Here is an 18496-nt window from a genome sequence, read left to right as displayed (position 1 = left end):
GTGCCGAGATCCTGGGGCACCTGACAAAATGCCACTGATGTTTGCTGATAAGGATGGGCCAAACTCGGAACAGGATCTTCTCATAAAATATCAGGATGAGGCACTGCCTAAAAAAAAATCACAACATTCACCTCTTGTGAAAGAAGAAGGAACTGCTGGGTCTGGGTAGACACACCAGGAACTACTGGTGTTTGTCAGCAGATGAGTTACATTTCTATAGCCCTATTCCCAACCCCAAATGCTTCACCGATGATGTGCACAGATACTCCTTCACCCATCACTGAAATCCAATCCCTTCTGGGTTGCGTTAGAATCATAGAATCATAGAATATCAGGGTTGGAAGAGACCTCAGGAGGTATCTAGTCCAACCCTCTGCTCAAAGCAGGACTAACCCCAACTAAATCATCCCAGACAGGGCCTCAAAAACCTCTAAGGATGGAGATTCCCCCACCTCCCTTAGGTAACCCATTCCAGTGCTTCACCACCCTCCTAGTGAAAAAGTTTTTCCTAATATCCAACCTAAACCTCCCCCATTGCAACTTGAGACCATTGCTCCTTGTTCTGTCATCTGCCACCACTGAGAACAGCTGAGCGCCATCCTCTTTGGAACCCCCCTTCAGGTAGTTGAAAGCAGCTATCAAATCCCCCCTCACTCTTCTCTTCTGCAGACTAAATAACCCCAGTTCCCTCAGCCTCTCCTCGTAAGTCATGTGCCCCAGGCCCCTAATCATTTTCGTTGCCCTCCGCTGGACTCTTTCCAATTTCTCCACATCCCTTCTGTAGTGGGGGGCCCAAAACTGGACACAGTACTCCAGATGTGGCCTCACCAGTGCCGAATAGAGGGGAATAATCACTTCCCTCGATCTGCTGGCAATGCCCCTACTTATACAGCCCAAAGTGCCATTAGCCTTCTTGGCAACAAGGGCACACTGCTGACTCATATCCAGCTTCTCGTCCACCGTAATCCCCAGGTCCTTTTCTGCTGAACTGCTTCTTAGCCAGTCAGTCCCCAGCCTGAACTGTGCTGGAGCGATGGACGGCACACACATCCCTATTCTGGCACGAGCCCCCCCCTTGCCACTGAGTGCATCAACAGAAAGAGAGACTTTTCCATGGCTAGGCAAGTGCTGGTGGGTCGCTGACATCAGCATGGCCAGGGATGGCACATGATGTTTGTATCTTTAAGAACACAGGACTTTTCAAAGCTGAAGCAGGGACATTCTTCCCCAACCGGTGCATTACAACTGGGGATATTGAAATGCCAACAGTGATTCTGGGAGCCCAGCCTCCCCTGGTTCACAGAGCCATGTACTAGCCACCTTGACAGCACCGACAGGTTCAGCTACCGGCTCATTAGATATACAGTCACAATGAAAAGGGAAAGGTAAGTCTCAAAACACCCTTACGTTATCCCCGTTATATGCTAATTGTCATGTCGGCTTTGCAGCATCTCATCACAGCAGCGCTTCGCAGCACAAGACATGGGGAGCACGGCCTAGTGGGGAGGAGGGTAGAGCTGTTCTGTGAAAAGCTGGGCATGGGTGTAGGACGCGAGCAGTGAATATTGGCAATAGGTTCACGGGCAGGGGTGAGTTTGGCTGAGATCTGACTCCTGAGGGTGACAAAGGCACAGAGAACCCAGCTACTACTGGCCTTCCAGAGCCGCCTGGGCTAGTCTGCTGCTAGCCTGTCTGCTGCAATGGGGCCAGCTGATCTCATTGCAGAGGGGTGAGCCAAAGTGCCCTGTTGGCGGGGGGAGAAACAAGGCTGCCATCCCTAGAAGTGTTGGGGAGAGGACTGCAGAGGATCTGCGTGGACATTTCATGGAGCGCTCTCAATAGGACAAAAGGGACGTCCCTATTCAGAGAGACAAAGTACCCCAGATGGCGCCCCTGCATTGTCCATCAAACCAAACAACTGCAAAGTGGGCACCGACCGTTTCTTCTCTCGCTACCCAAGCACAGGCCACTGCTCTCATGTGGACGGTACAACTGGACTGCCAGGCTATTTTTTTTAATGTATTCCCATACATTTTATTTTCTGACATGATACCAGTAAAGTATGCCATTAAAAGTCAACGTCTTTGTTCTCTACGTTGGTGGCTGGGATGGTGTGACACATAGGGTATAATCTGGACTGTTGAACGGCGGGATTCCTTTACACTGCTTTGCTGGAGAACAATCACTTCTCCAGGTTCTGCTCACGCACAGCTTTCAGCAAGGAAATTCACTCCCAGCGAAATGCATGAGCACTCTGACCCGTCGCTTATTAATTACATACAGGGCAACACCCACAAATTCTTAGTCCCAGACTTTCCCCCAGAAATGTGTGTCTTGTAGTGCACGGTATCCTCCTGGACAGGACAAGCTCAGCAAATGAAAACGATAATGCACCATCTCTGTTATCCCTAATGGAGTTTCCCACACACTAACTCAAACTCACACTGGTTAAGGTAAAACAATAACACAAGTGTATTAATGACAGAAAGAGAGATCTTATGTGACTACAAGTGATAAAGCATAAAAGTCAGAATTGGTTAGAAAAAAAAGAGAAAAATGCAAGTGAATTCCTAAACTTTAACAAGCGAATGATGTTCGTCCATCGTTATCGATGAAGACCTCAATAACTCATTCTTTCGATGACCGGGCTCTGTGCGTCTGAAGATGACTGATCAGTCTGATTCGGGCGTGGAACGTCCTGTCACACGTCGGGCAGACATGTAATGGCACTGTCAATGATGTACGAGCAGCTGTGGACTTGCGCAGCTCACGCTTTTTTTCAGCCTCAGCAATACGCCTCGCCTCAGAGGTATTACTGCCTGTGTGAATGAAGCTGCGCCATGCTGAACGGTCCAGTGCGAAGGTTTCCCATGTGGCGGTGTTGATCTCAAAGGACTTCAAAGAGGTCTTCAGCGTGTCCTTGAACCGCTTCTTTTGTCCTCCATGGGAGCGCTTTCCCTGAGTGAGTTCTCCATAGAAGAGCTGTTTAGGAATGCGTTCGTCTGACATTCTCACGACATGTCCGTCCCACCTGGTCTGGGCTCTCATCAGCAAGTGTGAACTGACGGCAGACTGGCTCTAGTAAGGACATCAGTATCGGGCACTTTGTCCTGCCATCTGATTTTTAGAAGCTTTCACAGACAGGAAATGTGGAAGTGATTGAGCCTTCGTGCATGACTCCGATAGACAGTCCACGTCTCGCTGGCGTACAGCAGAGTTGGAAGCACCACTGCTTGGTAGACCTTCAGCTTCGTTGGTAGGATTTAAAGCAAGTATCTTTCTCTCACCACAAGTTGTAATAGCTCAAAGGTTGGGTTTCCTTTCAGCCAGGAACCCCTCCCCCAGTTCAGGGTCCTTCAGGTGCTCATTGATGACATGAGCAGAGAGCTGGGAGGACGAGGCCCCTGTCTCTCATTCTTATTCTCTCTCCTGTCTTGGAGAATTACCCCTGCCGGGGTGCAGACCAACAGTCTCTTGTGTACGTGAGGTCTGAACTGTCTCTGAAATGAAATGTACATTTCTTGTTTACACCTTCCCGGTTCTGAAGAATAGCTGCGGAAGCCGGTGATCACCCTTGAACATCTGGCTGGGGAGCTATTGCGTGGTTGTCTCTGAAAATCTAGGTTGGACCTGCTTGTCTTAACAATGGAGCATGTTATACCGATAATACATAGGAGCATCTAATAACTTCTCAGACAGTGTTGATACACACATTTTACCAGGACAACAACGTTCAGCAGATTATGAGTTTTCAAATGATACCTCACAAGGCACATGTACAAAATGTATCATAATCTTGTAAAAGTGGTGACCGTAATAGCATCGAGCATCACAGATGGGTGCGATTTTTAAATGGCGAAGGTCATGGGAGGGGAGGGCGAAGGAGGAAGGGAGGTAAATGAGGTTTCAAGCAACCTCATTTACCTCCCTTCCTCCTTCGCCCTCCCCTCCCGTGGAAGGGGAAGTATTACTATGGGGAATAATTCATGTACAAACTTACCTGAGCTCCCTTGTCCTTCAGCAATGGGCTAATCTGTGCTGGCTTGAAGGGACTGGCTTGACTCCAGAGGAATTTCAAACAGCTCCTGACTCACGGTATGGTTTGAGCCCCACACTGCATCACCCCGCCCATCTCCTCCTCACTGTTCATGGCAGGTGTCTCTGCCTGGGGTCCTGCAAAGCGTCCACAGTTATGTGCAGGGTGCTGGTGGCGTCAGCTCCGGGTCTTCGGCAGCGGGTCGCTCTGGGTGTATTCAGCGGCACTGAAGGACCTGCCACCGAAGACCCGCTGAAAACTCTCGTGGGGGCCCCTGCGGGGCCCGGGGCAAATTGCTCCACTTGCCCGCCCGCCCCCACCCCCCCGGGTGGCCCTGGGTTTTGAGTCCACTCTCCATGTTTGAAAACCAAGCGCCCTCTGACAACAGGTCAGGTCTCGGCTCAGCTCCCGACAGTGCCAATCCCAGTGGTGGGAATCAGGATAGCTGCACGGGCCCTTTCCTGGGGACATACTGCTGCTGCTGCCTCCCCAGACCAGTCGGTCCAACAGGTGGCATTGACAAAGAAAGGCCGTCAGCAGCTCAGGCCCAGCCAATGGATATGCCAGAGTGGCACAGCCTCATGTGCTGGGCTAACGGCCATGGGCACCCATTGGGAAGTCAGGCGTTCCAGCCACCGAGGGATTGTCAGGCTTGGGCAGAATTCTCCACAATCTGTCCGGAGTCTGAAGCAGCGACGGGGAAAGATGCAGCTGATGTGGCCACTGGCATGTTCAGGGAAACGGGGGGGGGGGGGGGGGGGGAAGACTCGGGAAACAGCACCTCTAAACGTGGGGGGGACGGCGGGCGACAGCGGGGCTTTGTTCAACCCACCTCGTCCTGGAACACAGCCAAGGGAGGCTCTCTCTCGCTCTCTGTTTTTATACCCGACGCTCCTCCTCATAGTCTCTAAGACCCTGAAATATCAGCCTGAATGCCTGGCCCAGCATCACACAGCCTGCAATGGCCAGTCTGGGAGAGGCCTGATTCTCATCTCCCGTGAGTTCTACTCGGCGTAATGCCTTTGACGTCCGGGGAGTCATTATGGCCGAGACAGCATGAGGGGCAGCGGAGTCTTGCCGAGCAAGGCCCCTCTCCCCTGCACCAGGCTTGTCTCCCAAGTCTGGGGGCTGCTTGAGGACTAGATTGTGCATGTTTGCACAGACCTCTCAAGGACTGGGTTGCTTTCCTGCCCACAGACACCTGCCCAGACAGGCTGCCAAGAATACAGCTGAGTGTGCCTGGTTGAGGGAACTCTCCCACTGAGAGCACAAGATCTCACTGCGATAATACGGCCTCCCCCCTGGATTGCACAGAGGGGAAAAGCTTCTGCAGTTGTGGAACTGCAATTACAGGCTGTCATATCCTCGGATGCTGCGATGTAGCCTGCCAGGCTCTGCGTGGAATAGAGCCCGGGGGAGGGGGGGGGAGAGTATCTCTTGTGTGTATCGGGGAAAAGTGAAGCTAGTGGCTATTGAACAAACACAAACTGCAGGCAGCAGAGGAGGCAGGAGGGACAATCAGATACAAACATTGAACGGTGACTGGAGTTTTTCCTTTCTTCCCACAGATAACAAGTCTAATGACAGCCCCAGGATGGCAGTTAGTTATGTTTTGTATACAGATTGGCTTGTGGATTCCCCCCCCCCCCGAGATTGTATGCACCTAGGAAACAGACTAATGCCTCTTGGCCTCTCCCCTGGGCTGCTGCCTTAGAGCACCATGTTCTGAGGTCTCTGGCTTCTGCCTAGTGCATTGAGCAGGAGCCTAGCAAGCAGGACCCCTGGGTTCTGTCCCCTGCTCTGCCACTCACTTAATTTGTGGCCTTGGGCAAGTCACTTTGCCAGCTGGTGCCTCCCTTGCCCCATCTGTAAAATGGGGATCATGAGCCTGCTGAAAAGAGCTTTGGGATCTAGCGGTGACCCATACTGCATATGGCAGTGGGGTTTGGGGAGCTCTAGTCCTACACCCCACCAGTTCTGCATTGACTGTTGTGCTGTAAGTATCTAAGAATATACTGGAGGGGTTTAGGGTCCCCATCTTGAATGGGGGAGTCACCGATTGTCCACCCCAAACCTGGGTATTGTGTAAGAACCCTTCTGGGCCTCTCTGTTCTCAGCTGGTGTTTGCATTCTGGTTTGACGTGTATTGGGCTTTCAGGAGGGGGTTTGTATTTCTTCATTCCCTTCAGGATTAGTGTGGGGAGGGTCATGTGCTCGGTGAGTGCCGAGCTGGGTGCTTGTCAGCACCCTCTGCCTCCCGAGCTTTGTTTCCCTGGGTGCTTTTTGTGTGTTTGATTTAGTCTCATTGTTGAGTCAGCTGTTATGGTTGATTAAGTGGAAAAAAAAAAAAAGGACTAATCTGCTTATTTGGTGACAAAGACAGTTTGCTCTGGACTCTGGCTCTCAGTGAAAGGATTCCGGCAGTATTTATTTTCGTGCACATAAGAATGACCAAGATACAGCGCTGTTGATTTTCAGCTTATTTGAACAAACATTAATTGGTCCTTGCAACACCCTTTGCTTTGTCTTTCTTGTTATTTTGGCACTGCTGGGATTACCTAGTTAATGCAGAGAGCGTTAAAGGATTTTTAAAAACAGTTCCGTTTCACAAGCTAAGAAATGGTTGATGACTGGCGTGGCTTGGATTTCACAATGGTCCTGTCTTTGCACTAGTGACAACTGAGCAAAACGGAGCAGAATGCAATGCTAACCCAAGTGAACAGCCCACATGGAAAGTCTGTCGTCTGAGATACAGCCCCATCAGTTCTGTACAATTTGCGGGACTCCATTCACTGAAACTGGAATAGTGAAATGTACTTTTCACCTCCCTGTACCAGTGTTGCCCCGTGAACTATTTGCAATAGTTTCTACCAGTTTGCCTGGTGCTGGAGTCAGGCTAACCGACCTGTAATTGCCAGGATCACCTCTGTGGCCCTTTTTAAAAATCAGCATCACCTTAGCTACCTTCCACTCATCTGGCACACAGGCTTGTTTCAGCAATAGGCTACATACCACAGTTAGCAGTTCTGCAACTTCAGATTTGAATTTTGTCAGAACTCGGGGGTGAATCCCATCTGGTCCGGGTGTCTTATCACTGTTTAATTTGTCAATTTGTACCAAAACCTCCTCTGTTGATGCACCAGCGTGGGACAGTACTTCAGATTTGCATAAATGTCCATTGCCTATCCCATGGCTATCTCCAGGTGCAAATACCCATTTGGCATGTGAATTGATGGACTTCCAAGCCACCAATTTCCCAGGCAGACTTAAGCAGCAGTTTGTAAACTTGTCAAGAGGGACGGTCCATGTTGTGTAAGGACAAGCTTTCATGTGCAAGTGGGGAAAACATGCTTAGCCATGACAGGGTGCAAATGCACTGATGGTTTGCAAATCTGTCTCACTGAGGTTCATGAAAACTTAGCACTAGGCAAATGATCGAGAGAGCCTTGTCTCCCAGTGAGAAACCACGGCTGGAGAGAGGGCTGGTTTTAAGAGTCTGCAAGGAATTAGCCTTGGAGAATATCTCCCTGCATTGAGCACTGGATCATCCCAAACCCAGCTATCCCACCACAACCCTCACAGGACAGTTGTGTCAATGCATTTCGCTTTTTAGTTTTGCTGTTATTTCTTTTCTCATCTCTCCATCCTTTACCCAGGGTCTGGCGATACCCGCTGTCCGTTGTATCAGCTGCACACCCTCACAACCCATTGGCAGCTAAGCATAAAGAGAAGATGAAGGACGTCCAGTTGAATAAAGTTCAATCCACATAAAACAACCTGGTTCCATTGAGCAGGAACATGCACACTTGTGAGGATGACGATCCACAGATGTCGAAGTGCTTTACAAAGGCGAGTCAGTATCACAGCTACTCTCACTGGACACATCGGAAATCCGAGGCACAGAGAGAAGAAATGACGTGCCCAAAGTCCCACAGCAGGTCAGTGGCAAGGATACAACGCAGGACTCCACAGGATCAACCACCCTCCTCTCAAATGCACCTTTGTGAACTTTTCTTCTCACCTCTAGAGTGAATGAAGGACCCCAGCTAAGCCGAAGGTCTCTTCCACCTGAATGAGGAGAAGACAGGCTTTTCTTCTCATAGAAATAGAGGAGGATATTGCTTGCTCTCCACTTTTATGCCTCTGGTTTCTCCCAGGTCTGGGTTACTCCGTGGTAGGGCATTATTTTATCAATGTTTTCCAAGCCCAGGCCAGGGCACATGGGCTGAACACTTCTGGAGAAGAGAGAGGCAGCGTTTTGAGTGTGATGGGAGGATACACAGTTGGAGGAGGTTGCCTTCGCAAAGACTCTATTGCACATCCTGAAGCTGGTGGGGACGCGAGAGTGCTCAGAGTAAGTCTCCTTATGCTTTGTCTCCTGGGAACACAGCTGGAAGTTAAAGGCCGCCTGGAAGCTCCTCCTGAAGTTCTCGTTGAAGTAGCCGTAGATGACTGGGTTGATGCTGCTATTAGAGAAAGCTAGCCAGTGGGCAAAGGGGAAGAAATAGCCTGTCAGCAAATCCAGATGGTCATCAGTCAAGTTGGTGTAATCCACCAGCAGCATCAGCGTCCACAAAGGCAGCCAGGAGACCACAAAGAGGAGTGCAACCAAGATCAGCATCTTAATGACCCTGATCCTCTTTCTGGATGTGCTACCGACTCTGCTGGCACAGGTGGGATGTTCGGGGATGGGCACCGTGGAGCTGCAGAGCTTCAGGCAGATTCTTCCATACATGAAGACAATGAGCACGAGGGGGATGAGGTAGATGTGGGTGAAGAGGATGGTGGTGTACAGTTTCCGCATGCTGCTGTCAGACCAGGCCTCGTAGCAGGTGTAGAGGGGGTAGGTGGTGTTGTGCCCATCGTTTAGCACCAGGAAGTGGTCCTCCATGTGGGCGACGGTCAGCAGGATGGCAGAAGGGCACATGATGGCTATGGCTAGAACCCACATGACGACGATAATTATCACAGCCTTGAGAAGACTGAGCCGCTCCCTGAAGGGCAGGATGATGCAGTGGAACCTGGGGAGGAGCACAAGATATTAAAGAGAGCCTATGGCCTGGAATCCGATATCTACCAACTTATAGTGGTTGTTTCTACTGCAAAATGTGATTTGTTCCATTGCTTCCAGGCTCACTAGAGTACCAGTCTCCAGTAGCTGGACTCACTTGGGACTTCTACTATTGCAGAATTAGATGTTTGGCTCTGGTCAGAGCTCTACCCAACCAAAGCTTTCCAGTGAATTTCAGTTTCCAAAATGGATTGGTCAGGCCTAGGATGGTATGGCCAGCCTACAGTTCCACCTTGGTGGAGAGAAAGAAATCAGCCTTAATATCTCAATGGCTCACAGGGCAATCCCATAACATGTGCTGGTTATAAAAACAATTTGGTCTAGAGGACACATGAAGGCAGCTATAAAAAATAATAATATATAACAAATGAACGAAAGGGGAAGATGATAGTAATGAATATAAATCATAAGTTAGGAATTGAAGAAAATTGATAAGGGAAGCAAAGGGACACAAGGAAAAATCTATGGACAAAAGAAATCCTGACAATGATATTGGTCCATTACTAGATGGAAATGGTAGAATTATCAATAATAATGCAGAAAAGGCAGAAGTGTTCAATAAATATTTCTGTTCTGTATTTGGGATAAAAACAGATGATATAGTCTCATCATATGGTGTTGATAACACTCTTTCCATTCCACTAGTATCTCTGGAGGATGTTAAACAGAAGCTACTAAAGTCAGACATGTTTAAATCAACAGGTTCAGTTAACTTGCATCCAGAAGTTTTTAAAGAGCTGGCTGAGGAGCTTGCTGGAGTGGTAATGTTGATTTTCAATAAGTCTTGGAGCACTGGGGAAGTTCCAGAAAACCGGAAGAAAGCTAATGGTGTGCCAGTATTTAAAAAGGGTAAACGGGATGACCAGGCCTGTCAACCTGACATTGATCAAAGGCAAGATAATGGAGCAGCTGATCTAGGACTCACTGAATAAAGAATTAAAGGAGGGTGATGTAATTAATGCAAATCAACAAGGGTTTATGGAAAATACATCCTGTCAAACTAACTTGATATTTTTTTTATGAGATCACAAGTTTGACTTGAAGGGTTAAAATCCATGTGCATGTTATATAACAACCTGGTATATGGATTGTGCCAGCTCTTTCTCAGACCCAAAGTCCAGAGTTTGGCCTGGAGACCAGAAGCCGTGCAAATAGTGATTAGCTAAGAGAAAGCTGGGGGAAACAAAATAACATTGCCTTTGCTAAGATCTGCTTGGTCAGTAGAAATGCCAGATGTTGAAGCAATAACTGAATAATTATGTTTCATCCAATGTTTCAAATTGAACAAAGGATCCCTGTTCCTATTGTGTTTCCCCTGAAGGGAAAACAGTCTTCCCACAGATGCAACCTTGAGTTTATGAAATATTGGCACATGTCACTATAATGATACGGCATCCTTCCACCTCCCTTCCAAGGGACCAATGCCCTGCCTTAAGACATAAAGGAGACAATCTCTATTTTCATATGCTTTCACTGTTTCTTTGCTTTATCCCCTAGACATGTACCTGTCGGACAATCAAAGGAGTTACTCCATTCCTATGGACCCCAAATCAGAATTCAACATATATATTTTATACTAACAACATTTTATCAAAGTATTAATCAAATGTTAATTTGCTAACTTGAGACCATGGGCGGAGACATTGTGTAACCTTTTAACCATTGGCTATTGTGCTATCTTGTCTTGCTGCAAAACCTATCCCGGGGTGTGGAACTGCCTACCCCGTCACTTTCCCCCGCCCATGGAAAATCTATATATTTCATTGTAATCAATTGATTGACAGTGTCTCTAAGCCTAATAAGCCAGGTGACACTCCACCAGCGCTGTGTGTAATAAACCCCTATGCTTTGACCTCTACACGGTGTGGATTTATGTCCTTCAGACTGATAAAGGTAATAGTGTTGACATAATATACTTAGACATCTGTAAGGCGTTTGATTTGGTACCACACGACATTTTGATTAAAAAAACTAGAATGACATAAAATTAACATGGCACATATCAAATGGATTAAATATTGGCTAACTGATAGGTCTCAAAATGTAGGTGTAAATGGGGAATTGTCTTCAAGTGGGTCTGTTTCCAGTGGAGTCCTGCAGGGATCTGTTCTTGGCCCTACACTATTTAACATTTTTATCAATGACCTGCAAGAAAACATAAAATGATCACTGATGAAATTTGCAGATGAAGCAAAAATTTGAGGTGTGATAAATAATGAAGAGGACAAGTCACTGATTCAGAGGGCTCTAGATCACTTGGTGATATGGGCACAAGCAAAATATATGCATTGTAATAAAGCTAAATGTAATAGTATACATCTAGGAACGAAGCATGTAGTCCAGACTTACAGGTGGGGCACTCTAACCTGGAAGCAGTGACTCTGAAAATGATTTGGGGAACAGATGGACAATCAGCGGAACATGAGCTCCCAGTGTGACGCTGTGGCCAAAAGAGCTAATGCAATCCTGGGATGCAGAAACAGAGGAATTGCAAGTAGGAATTGAGAGATTATTTTACCTGTGTTTGGCACTGGTGCAATTGTTACTGGAATTCTGTGTCCAGTTCTGGTACCCAGAGTTCAGGAAGGATATTGATAAATTGGAGAGGGGTCAGAAAAGAGCCTTGAGAATGATTAAAGGATTAGAAAACCTGCCTTATTCTGAAAGACACAAAGAACTCAATCTATTTAGTTTAGCAAAGAGAAGGTTAAGGGGTGAGTTGATCATCTTGACTTTACATTCCTATACCTTGACTTTAGCAAAGTTTTTGATATGGTCTCCCACAGTATTCTTGCCAGCAAGTTAAAGAAGTATGGATTGGATGAATGCAGGGCCAGCTCCAGGGTTTTGGCCGCCCCAAGCAGCCAAATAAATAAATAAATAAATAAAGCCGCGATCACGATCTGCAGCGGCAATTCGGCGGAAGGTCCTTCGCTCCGAGCGGTAGTGAGGGACCGTCCGCCGAATTGCCACCGAATAGCTGGACCTGCTGCCCCTCTCCGGAGTGGCCGCCCCAAACACCTGCTTGCCAAGCTGGTGCCTGGAGCCAGCCCTGGATGAATGGACTAGAAGGGGGATAGAAAGCTGGCTAGATAGTCGGGCTCAACTGGTAGTGCTCAATGGCTCTATGTCTAGTTGGCAGCTGGTATCAAGCGGAGTGCCCCAGGGGTCAGTCGTGGGGCCGGTTTTGTTCAACATCTTCATTAATGATCTGGATGATGGGATGGATTGCACCCTCAGCAAGTTTGCGGATGACACTAAGCTTGGGCGAGAGGTAGATACACTGGAGGGTAGGGATAGGGTCCAGAGTGACCTAGTCAAATTGGAGGATTGGGCCAAAAGAAATCTGATGAGACTTAACAAGGACAAGTGCAGAGTCCTGCACTTATGATGGAAGAATCCCATGCAGCGCTACAGGCTGGGGACTGACTAGCTAAGGGGCAGTTCTGCAGAAAAGGACCTGGGGATTACAGTGGACAAGAAGCTGGATATGAGTCAGCAGTGTGCCCTTGTTGCCAAGAAGGCTAATGGCACATTGGGCTGCATTAGTTGGAGCATTGCCAGCAGATCGAGGGACATGTTCATTCCCCTCTATTCGGCACTGATGAGGCCACATCTGGAGTAGTGTGTCCAGTTTTGGGCCCCCCACTACAGAAAAGATGAGGACAAAATTGGAGAGAGTCTAGCGAAGGGCAACAAAAATGATTAGGGAGCTGGAACACATGACTTATGAGGAGAGGCTGAGGGAACTGGGCTTGTTTAGTCTGCAGAAGAGAAGAATGAGGGGAGATTTGATAGCTGCTTTCAACTACCTGAAGGGGGTTCCAAAGAGGATGGATCTAGACTGCTCTCAGTGGTACCAGATGACAGAACAAGGAGTAATGGTCTCAAGTTGGGGGAGTTCTAGGTTGGATATTAGGAAACACTATTTCACTAGGAGGGTGGTGAAGCACTGGAACGGGTTACCTAGGGAGGTGGTGGAATCTCCATCCTTAGAGGTTTTTAAGGCCCGGCTTGACAAAGCCCTGGCTGGGATGATTTAGTTGGGGTAGGTCCTGCTTTGAGCAGGGGGTTGGACTAGATGACCTCCTGAGGTCCCTTCCAACCCTGATATTCTGTGATTCTATGATCACAGTCTGTAAGTATCTACATGGGAAACAAATACTTAACAATATACTTATAGAGAGCAATCAAGTCACCTCTGGACCTTCTTGTCAATAAGCTACATTGAGTTCCTTCATCTTCACCTCAGATCAAAACTTCTTAGCTCTATAACGGGCCAGATCAAAATGACAAGATCACGGGAAGCTCACCTGTCCATGGCGATGGCCACAAGCGTGAAAATGGAGGCCGAGACAGACGATCCTTGGACAAGGCCACTCATGGTGCAGACGACCTGGTTGAAGGGCCAGCCTGCAGAGACACACGGAGCCAGCGTGAACGAGCAGGAGGAGTAAAAACTCGCACTTTCCCCCCTCACGCTCCTAGGGCGGGGACTTCGGCTCTCGCAGACAAGCCAAAGGCTTTACCCAATCCTCACCCTCGCCACGTGGGCCCTGTTTAACACGGCCGGGCAAGTGAGCGTTGTCCCTGGCCTCGGCGGCAGGGCTACCTCTACGCCATTCTCAGGGTCCCTTGTCCTAGCACCAGCGCTGCGGAAGCAGCTCTTTCACTTTGGCCCATGGCTAGAGCCCGCTACTGCCCTGCCGAGATGGTGGGAACTGGATCTACATGCTGGTGTGTCAGGTCACCATTCCTATCCTCGGGAACGCAGCTCCCCTGGGCTACAGAGCTGGGCGTAATGAATGAGCGAGAGACTCAGGGTGGGGAGCCAGCCGTGCTCATGTGCTCATATTAACCGCAGAGGCACTTGCCAAGGGCCCAGGCCTAAGGGCCTCAATCCCGCGAAGCCCATGGAAGTTTGCCTGAGCAAGGACTGAGCAAAAGTAGAGTCAAACATGGAGCAAGGCCTCAGGACTGAGATTCAGCCTAGCCATGTAAGCCGCACCCAGGGCAAGGCCTGGCTGGGAATCTCCTGGGGGGGGGGGGGGGGGGGGGGGCAGCCATCCAGTTCAGGATTTGGACTGGTTTCCTGTGGCTGTTGAAGAGAACAAGATACAGCTGCATAAACTACCCAGCCACCGGGGAGCTGCTCTAACCACTAGGGGATAGGTGAATGGGAATTCACAGAATAGCCAGCAAGACGGCATGGCTAGTGCCGTCGGTGCCTAGCACGTCGGCATGCCCAGGTGAAGGCAATGGGACGGCGAGGCCATGCCAATGCCCCTATGCCTATAGCAAATCTGTCTTATGCTGCGCTCGGGCCTGTAGATGCTGCAGCACCTTGCATTGAGGATTCCAAAGTGCTTTACCCACATTTGTTCATTAAGCCTCAAACCATCCCTCTGGAGGAGGTATTATCATCCCTATTTCACAGCAGAGGAAAGCGGCATGGAGGGTGAAGTGCCCAGTGACACACCCAAGTTGGTGGCAGTGCCAGGAATAGAACTCGGGAGCCCTGGCTCCTAGCCCTGCCCTCTGAACACTAGACTCTATCGTCTTCAATAGCATCCGACTCTAACCCCATGACCCCACTAGCAGGCAGCAGTGCACATTCTGAAACCACCTGATGCGTGGTGGCAGTTTGCAGTTGAAGACACTGCCCTGAGTAAGTGCAGCTACCTCTGCCTGGCTGGCTGGCTCTTCAGGTGGGATGCAAACAGAACCAAAGTTGGACTCAAGTTCCTCTTTCTACTGAGAACAAGAGCTGGTCGGCAGCGCGTAGTCCATTGCTGCCTTTGTGCCTGGCCTGCCTCGCTCTTGTCCTTTCCTGTTAAAACACATCGCCAGTTCATACCCCAGAGTCTCACATTCCTGGACTCAGACGAACCCTGGCGGTTAAAGCATGAGGTCTAAGATCACTTCTAGCAGCCTTCACCTTCATAGGAGCACAGACAAACATCTCCATCTAAAAGAGAAGCTTGAATAGCTGTGCCTCCTGAAATCCCCTTTACTCTGCCCCTCCCATCCTGCTCTGGGAGGTACGTGCACCACCCACCCCCATGCCCTACTTAGGCTTTCATGGCTTGGCTGAATCTCGGCCCTGAGGCCTTGCTCCATGTATGACTCTACTTTTGCTCAGTCCTTGCTCAGGCAAACTTCCATGGGCTTCGCGGGATTGAGGCCTTTAGGCCTGGGCCCTGTAGCTTCCATCCTAAAATCACTACAGACAGTTACGAACTGAGCTAAGGGGGGAGGCTAGACAGTGCAGCAGCACTGCGCTGCCCCCAAGGGAACATGGCTAGTGCTGCACCCACCTCTCCCCTCTCCCACACCTGCAAGAGTCGGCAACAAACGCTTGGGGAATGCAAGCTGTTCCTTCTGAGAGTCGGTGTAAGGAGAACTCCCCACCACTCTCCTGGAATCAGTCACCCAGTCACGCATGCTTGGGGATTGGTCCTGCTTTGAGCAGGGGGTTGGACTAGATGACCTTCTGAGGTCCCTTCCAACCCTGATATTCTACAATTCTATGATCAATCCATCGAGGTCTCCATCTGGCCCTGATCCCTGCGGCGTCTGGGTCCGCCCTGTGCAGGCAGATTGTCCCAGAGCACATCAGCTGCTTCATGCCACACCCAGTGTTCCAGCAAGGGGCAGGGCAGGGATTTGGCCCTTTGTGAGGTGAAGTGGGACAGCCACCAGAGGGTTGGGATCCATGGCTCCAGCATCACCTTTCCCCTGTCCCTTCCCGTGGGAAAGGCAAAGCTCTGGCCTCAGTTGCTTGCTTGGAGTCCCATTTATTCTGATGGGTCTGCGGGCAGGACTGGGCCCCTGCGGTCCAAGGTACGTCCAGGAGAACTAATTGACTTTTGAGGGCTGTTTAAATTCCATTTCATTAAAAGTTCAGAAGAGTCCAGCCAGAGGAACAAGCGCGATCACCTGGGCAGCAAACTCACCCCTCGTAGGCTGCAGGCCAGCTCAGTGATGCAGTCCGCTCGGACAGTGTGTTAATCACGACGTAGAAATGGGCCCTGGACCCCAGGGCCAGATGCTGAAGATTTATAGCACATGCCACGTCATCCAGAACGTGTTAGTGATGATGGGAGCCAGCACCAAATAGCAGGAGTGCTCGTCAAACTGCGCCCCCCTCAGTCCAGCCAGGGCTCAGAGCACACGCCTCCGGCAGGCTTATCCCACAAGAACAGGTCTCAGCCCCATAGAGCCAATGGATTCGAGGGGGGTGGCATCCTGCTCTAGGAGGTACGTGCACCACCCACCCCCATGTCAAAAGATTGGCAATGCCTCCACCTACTAGCCTGGCCATCTCCCTTCCAATGAGTCTGCAGCATCAGGCGGCCTGTCCCCCGCTAGGTACGCACTGCCAAGCAACCCTGAAATAAGCCTCACCTGCCGGAAGGCATCATCCCCTGTTTACACGAGACAGGGAGGTCATCTGAAGCTTTGAGTCTTCATAGATCGGTAGCCGTCAAAGCCACAAGGGAGCAGCAGATCACCCAGTCTGCCCTGCTGCATACCACAGAACTTCACCCAGGGGTTCCTGCATCAAGCCCAAACACTTGTGCTCGAACCAGGGCCTATCCTTTATACAGCATCCAGCCTTGACTGAAGGACTTTAAGGGATGGAGAATCCCCCTGGGTAATTACCCCTACGGTTACAAAACTGAGCCGGATTTCTGATTTGTCTAGCGTCACCTGCCAGCAATTGGATCTCATTCTGTGGTTGTCAACTGGAGTGAAGCGCATTTTGCTAGCAGATATCGTCTCTTACATATCGGCCGGGGTCAGGCAGCACTTCTTGGCTTTCTCTTCCTGGACAAAGACCCTAAATTGTGCCCTGGAGCTGGAAGAGGCAAAGACTACTAGGTCATGATCCGAGCAGGACTTTAAAGAAGGGGATGGCTGTTGAGACCTGTGAGATTCCTGCCTCTCTGCGCCACCAACCCACGCCCTCCCCAGCTGGTGGACCCCCAAGGCGAAGGCTGACCGTGGGGGGGCTCTCACCTGTGATCAGGTTGTCCAGGAGGGTGGTTGGCACACAGAAGATGCCCACCAGCAGGTCACTGATGGCAAGGTTCAGGATGAAGAGGTTGGTGACCGTGTGCATGCGCTGGTTCCTCACCACCACCAGGCACACCAGGGAGTTCCCAGCCATGCACGAGAGGAAGATGCAGAGGTAAGCAACAATGAAGACAGCTGCCACTGCTGGAGAGTGCTGGTAGTACGGGAGGAAGGTGCCATTAAGGTGCCTGCCATCCATCGATCTCAGGGTCTCGTTAGCAGAGGTTTCCTTCTGGAGAGACTCGTGGACAGCCATGATCTCAGCACGCTGACCTACAGCACAACAAGCAAAGTTTCAGCATGCCACCCAGGTGCCTGGGTCTGCTAGCTCTCAGCACCGGGAGGGATAGGTCAGTGGTTTGAGTATTGGCCTGCTAAACTCAGGGTTGTGAGTTCAATCCTTGAGGGGGCCATTTAGGGATCTGGGGCAAAAATCTGTCTGGGGATTGATCCTGCTTTGAGCAGGGGGTTGGACTAGATACCTCCTGAGGTCCCTTCCAACCCTGATATTCTATGATTCTATGAGGGGGTTTACCAGTTGTGCGGTGACTGTTATAGATCACACTGGGCTAGCACGTCAGAGCCCAGAGCAGGGATCAGGTGCTGTCCACACAGGTGACAGTTCCAGCCCTAGAGAGCTTACTGGGGCAGGGAACAAGGAGTATAATATGACTCAGCGGCCTGATCTTTGCTACAAACATAGGTTGACCGAGTCGATTTGCATTGCCTGAGTTGTGCATGGGCCTTCACCAAAATGGGCCTCCCAGCGACATAAGTGCTCCATAACAGCAACCCAGTACCCACATCCCTGAGCCACACAGAACCACAGTTGGGCATCTTAGGTTGATGCAGTGTGAGGTAGGCATTGCATGACCTGTATCAACCCTAACAGTCCTCCAGCAGCTGTCCCACAATTCCTCTGGTCCCATGACAATGGCCGCTCTGGTCACAATTTGGAACTCGATCGTTTGCGGGGGTGACTGAGAGCGAAAGCCCGCCGTCTGTGGTATATCCCTCGTCCACATGCACATGTGCTGCATATCCTCATCGCGAGTGGGTATGCGATGCAGGACGGGGAGATATCCCAGTGTGCCTCATGCCTGGGGGGACATTTTCTCAGTGCTTTGTGGGATGCTACTGGTTTGCCCAGGGATTTCTGGGAGCTAGGAGTCAAATTCCCACCATGATACTTTCTCCATCCCATAATGCTTATACCATCCCATAGTTTTCATGCTGTTTTTTAAAATCCCCACAGTCCCATACAATGCTTTCCAGACTCCACCATCTCTCTGAAAGAAACCTGGATTCTG

The 18496-nt window shown here is 50.0% G+C and overlaps 1 protein-coding gene across 4 annotated transcripts in view; it reads right to left on the bottom strand.

The window, feature by feature from the left end:
• Positions 1-6437: 6437 nt before the first annotated feature.
• Positions 6438-18496, bottom strand: part of KANSL3 (KAT8 regulatory NSL complex subunit 3) — a 125411-nt gene continuing 113352 nt past the window's right edge. For all 4 annotated transcript variants that reach the window (XM_065584317.1, XM_065584319.1, XM_065584318.1 and 1 more), the window contains 3 exons: positions 17130-17459; positions 13421-13520; positions 6438-9057 (listed from right to left, as the gene is read on the bottom strand). In XM_065584317.1, coding sequence (XP_065440389.1) covers positions 8172-9057; positions 13421-13520; positions 17130-17459 — 1316 coding nt within the window. In that variant the 3' untranslated portion in view covers positions 6438-8171. The remainder of the gene's footprint in view (positions 9058-13420; positions 13521-17129; positions 17460-18496) is intronic.

The sequence above is a fragment of the Chrysemys picta genome, chromosome 2, assembly GCF_011386835.1.
Source record: "Chrysemys picta bellii isolate R12L10 chromosome 2, ASM1138683v2, whole genome shotgun sequence".
Lineage (NCBI taxonomy): Eukaryota > Metazoa > Chordata > Testudines > Emydidae > Chrysemys > Chrysemys picta.
The sequence above is the reverse complement of the archived record's forward strand: the minus strand, read 5'-3'. Positions and strand labels throughout refer to the sequence as shown.